Raw genomic sequence first — 2,473 nt, 5'->3', positions numbered from 1 at the left:
CCCACTCTTAAGATCGTGTGTTTCCCTACGTGGTTCTTAGGGGACAGAATGTTCAGGAAAACAGGAGCCTAGTGGGTTTCTAGGGTAATGTCCTCAAGATTGCCTATAGAGCCTGCTTCAGTAAAAACACTGTGGAATCTACCTGTTGAAGGTGCTCATATCATCTCATTCTCCATCTACCAGGTTCCCAAATAACCTGTCTGTTCACCCACAGCTCTGTCTGCTGTCCTGAACAACAGCCACCATGCCTCGTGGTCAGAAGAGTAAGCTCCGTGCTCGTGAGAAACGCCGCCAGAACAAATCTGAGCCCCAAGTTCCTGACAGTGTTCAGGCCGCTGCAGGAGAGGAAGAAGAGGCTGCTTGCTCCTCCTCTTCTGTTTTCGGGGAAGCCTCCTCGAGCTCCACTGGTGCTGTCTCTCTGCAGGAGTCTCCAAGTGCTCCAGACACCACTGGTGCCACTGCAGGGGTTTCATGCAAAAGATCAGGAAAAGCCAAAGGCCGTGTTCACAAAAGTAAAAATGCCGCCCAGGCCTCAGCTTCCACTGAGAGCTTTGCCCCAGATCTTCTAACCCAGAAGGCGATTCTGCTGGTGGAGTACCTGCTAGGTCAGTATCAACTGAAGAAGCCCATTAGAAAGACAGAAATGCTGAAGGTAGTCCGCAAATGGTACAAGAAGGACTTTCCTGAGATCCTCAAGAGAGCCACTGACCGCATGGACCTGATCTATGGCCTAGAATTGAAAGAAGACAAGCCCAATGGGAACGTCTACAGCCTTTTCGAACCTCCAGGTGCTGGCAGTCTTAACAAGTGCTGGAGATTTCCTAGGAAAGGAATGCTGATGCCTCTGCTGGGTATGATCTTCTTGAATGGCAACTGCGCCTCTGAGGCGGAGATCTGGGAATTCCTGAATATTATGGGCGTCTATGAGGGAGAGTATCACTTTGTCTTTGGGGAGCCCAGGAAGCTTATCATGCAAGATTTGGTGCAGGAAGAATATCTACTGTACCTTCAAGTGCCCTACAGTGATCCTCCATGTTATGAGTTCTTCTGGGGGCCAAGAGCAGAAGCTGAGATCACCAAGATGAAAGTCCTGGAGTTTCTGACCAAGTTCAATGATTCTATCACCACTGACTTTCCACTCCTATATGAAGAGGCTTTGCAAGAGGAGCAAGAGAGAGCTCAAACCAGAGCCCAGGCTGCATCCACATCCACGGCTGGCCCTCCTTCCAAGGCCAGTGGGAGCTCCAGTACCGCATCTAGCTGCGTCCAGCACCCTGAGTGACCTTGAGCTGAAGTCTTCACTTTTCTGTTGGAAAGGCCTGTTAAGCAGTTTTCTAATATGCATAACATCTTGTCTTATCTTTGTGGGTTGTTCTTTTCATTTTCAATTAGTAGTTTATTTTTGACAGAATGTTTACTTAGTTTAATAATGACATGGATTGCACATTTATTGCTTTTTATCGGGTAACTAATAAGAATATTGTATTTGATATATGAATTGGAAATACTCCAAAAAATTCTTGATCCAATACAAGATAACTTGGCTTTAGGATAAGGACATCTTTTGAGATATGAAAGAACTTCACACTAAAATAGTTGTTAGCAAAAGGCAGTCCATAGTTAAGTAGATAGATATATAAATAAGTTGATAGGATGATAGATACATAGATAACATATATAGATACATAGATAGTATAAAATTGGCCAATTTTTAATTTATTTTACCATATATTATATTGATTTCAATTGTTCTGCATAGCGATTAGACTTTTTCACACCTTAAAAGTGTTCAACCAATTAAGTCCAGTACTTAGTACATATCTGAACCTTACCTAGTTATTACAATATTATTAACTATATCTATTACCTATATGTATTAGGCATTATCTGTTACTCCCAAGATATGTAAACAAACTAAGTGTCCATCTGTAGACCAATGCATGAAGAAGATTTGGGGCATTGTTAAAATTGGTCACTTCGTGTTTACCTTACTACATTTAGTCTTTTCTTTGTAAATTTGAAAGCTATATACCTGGATTTGCTTATGTTTTTCAAGAATGTTTGAGAATATAAATCATAGTGAATCTGGCTTTTTGGTTCATGGCTTTTATTTTGTATAATCATTACTTGAGCGTGAGCTCTTCAGAAAACTTCATGCTTCCGCTGGGGATGTTTAGGCAGCGAAGATGTGGCCCCTACCCATGCAATTATAGGTTGTAGGAGAAGCAATCATGGCAGAAGAAGGTGCAGTACTCTCTAATTATTAAGAAAAAGGTGAAAAGGAGAGTAAAGAGGGGGTGGAGGTAGCATATTATATTACCTATTACCTTGTTTCATTTCTAACCAGCATTTTGTTTCAAGAGGAGGTTTTCCTTTTCTAAAACACGACATATTTTATGGCATGACACAGAAGTAAGAAAAACTTCTATGGATTGGTGATAACATCTGAGTTCAGAGATAATCAGTGTAATAA

At 41.6% G+C, this 2,473-nt stretch overlaps 1 protein-coding gene across 1 annotated transcript; it reads left to right on the top strand.

The window, feature by feature from the left end:
• The first annotated feature begins 244 nt into the window (after positions 1–244).
• On the top strand, positions 245–1,282 carry LOC136317821 (melanoma-associated antigen B4-like). Its single transcript, XM_066250544.1, has one exon. It carries the CDS (start codon positions 245–247, stop codon positions 1,280–1,282), a length of 1,038 nt encoding a protein of 345 aa, XP_066106641.1.
• The last annotated feature ends 1,191 nt before the right edge of the window (positions 1,283–2,473 follow it).

Source organism: Saccopteryx bilineata, chromosome X (assembly GCF_036850765.1).
Source record: "Saccopteryx bilineata isolate mSacBil1 chromosome X, mSacBil1_pri_phased_curated, whole genome shotgun sequence".
NCBI lineage: Eukaryota > Metazoa > Chordata > Mammalia > Chiroptera > Emballonuridae > Saccopteryx > Saccopteryx bilineata.
The sequence above is the reverse complement of the archived record's forward strand: the minus strand, read 5'-3'. Positions and strand labels throughout refer to the sequence as shown.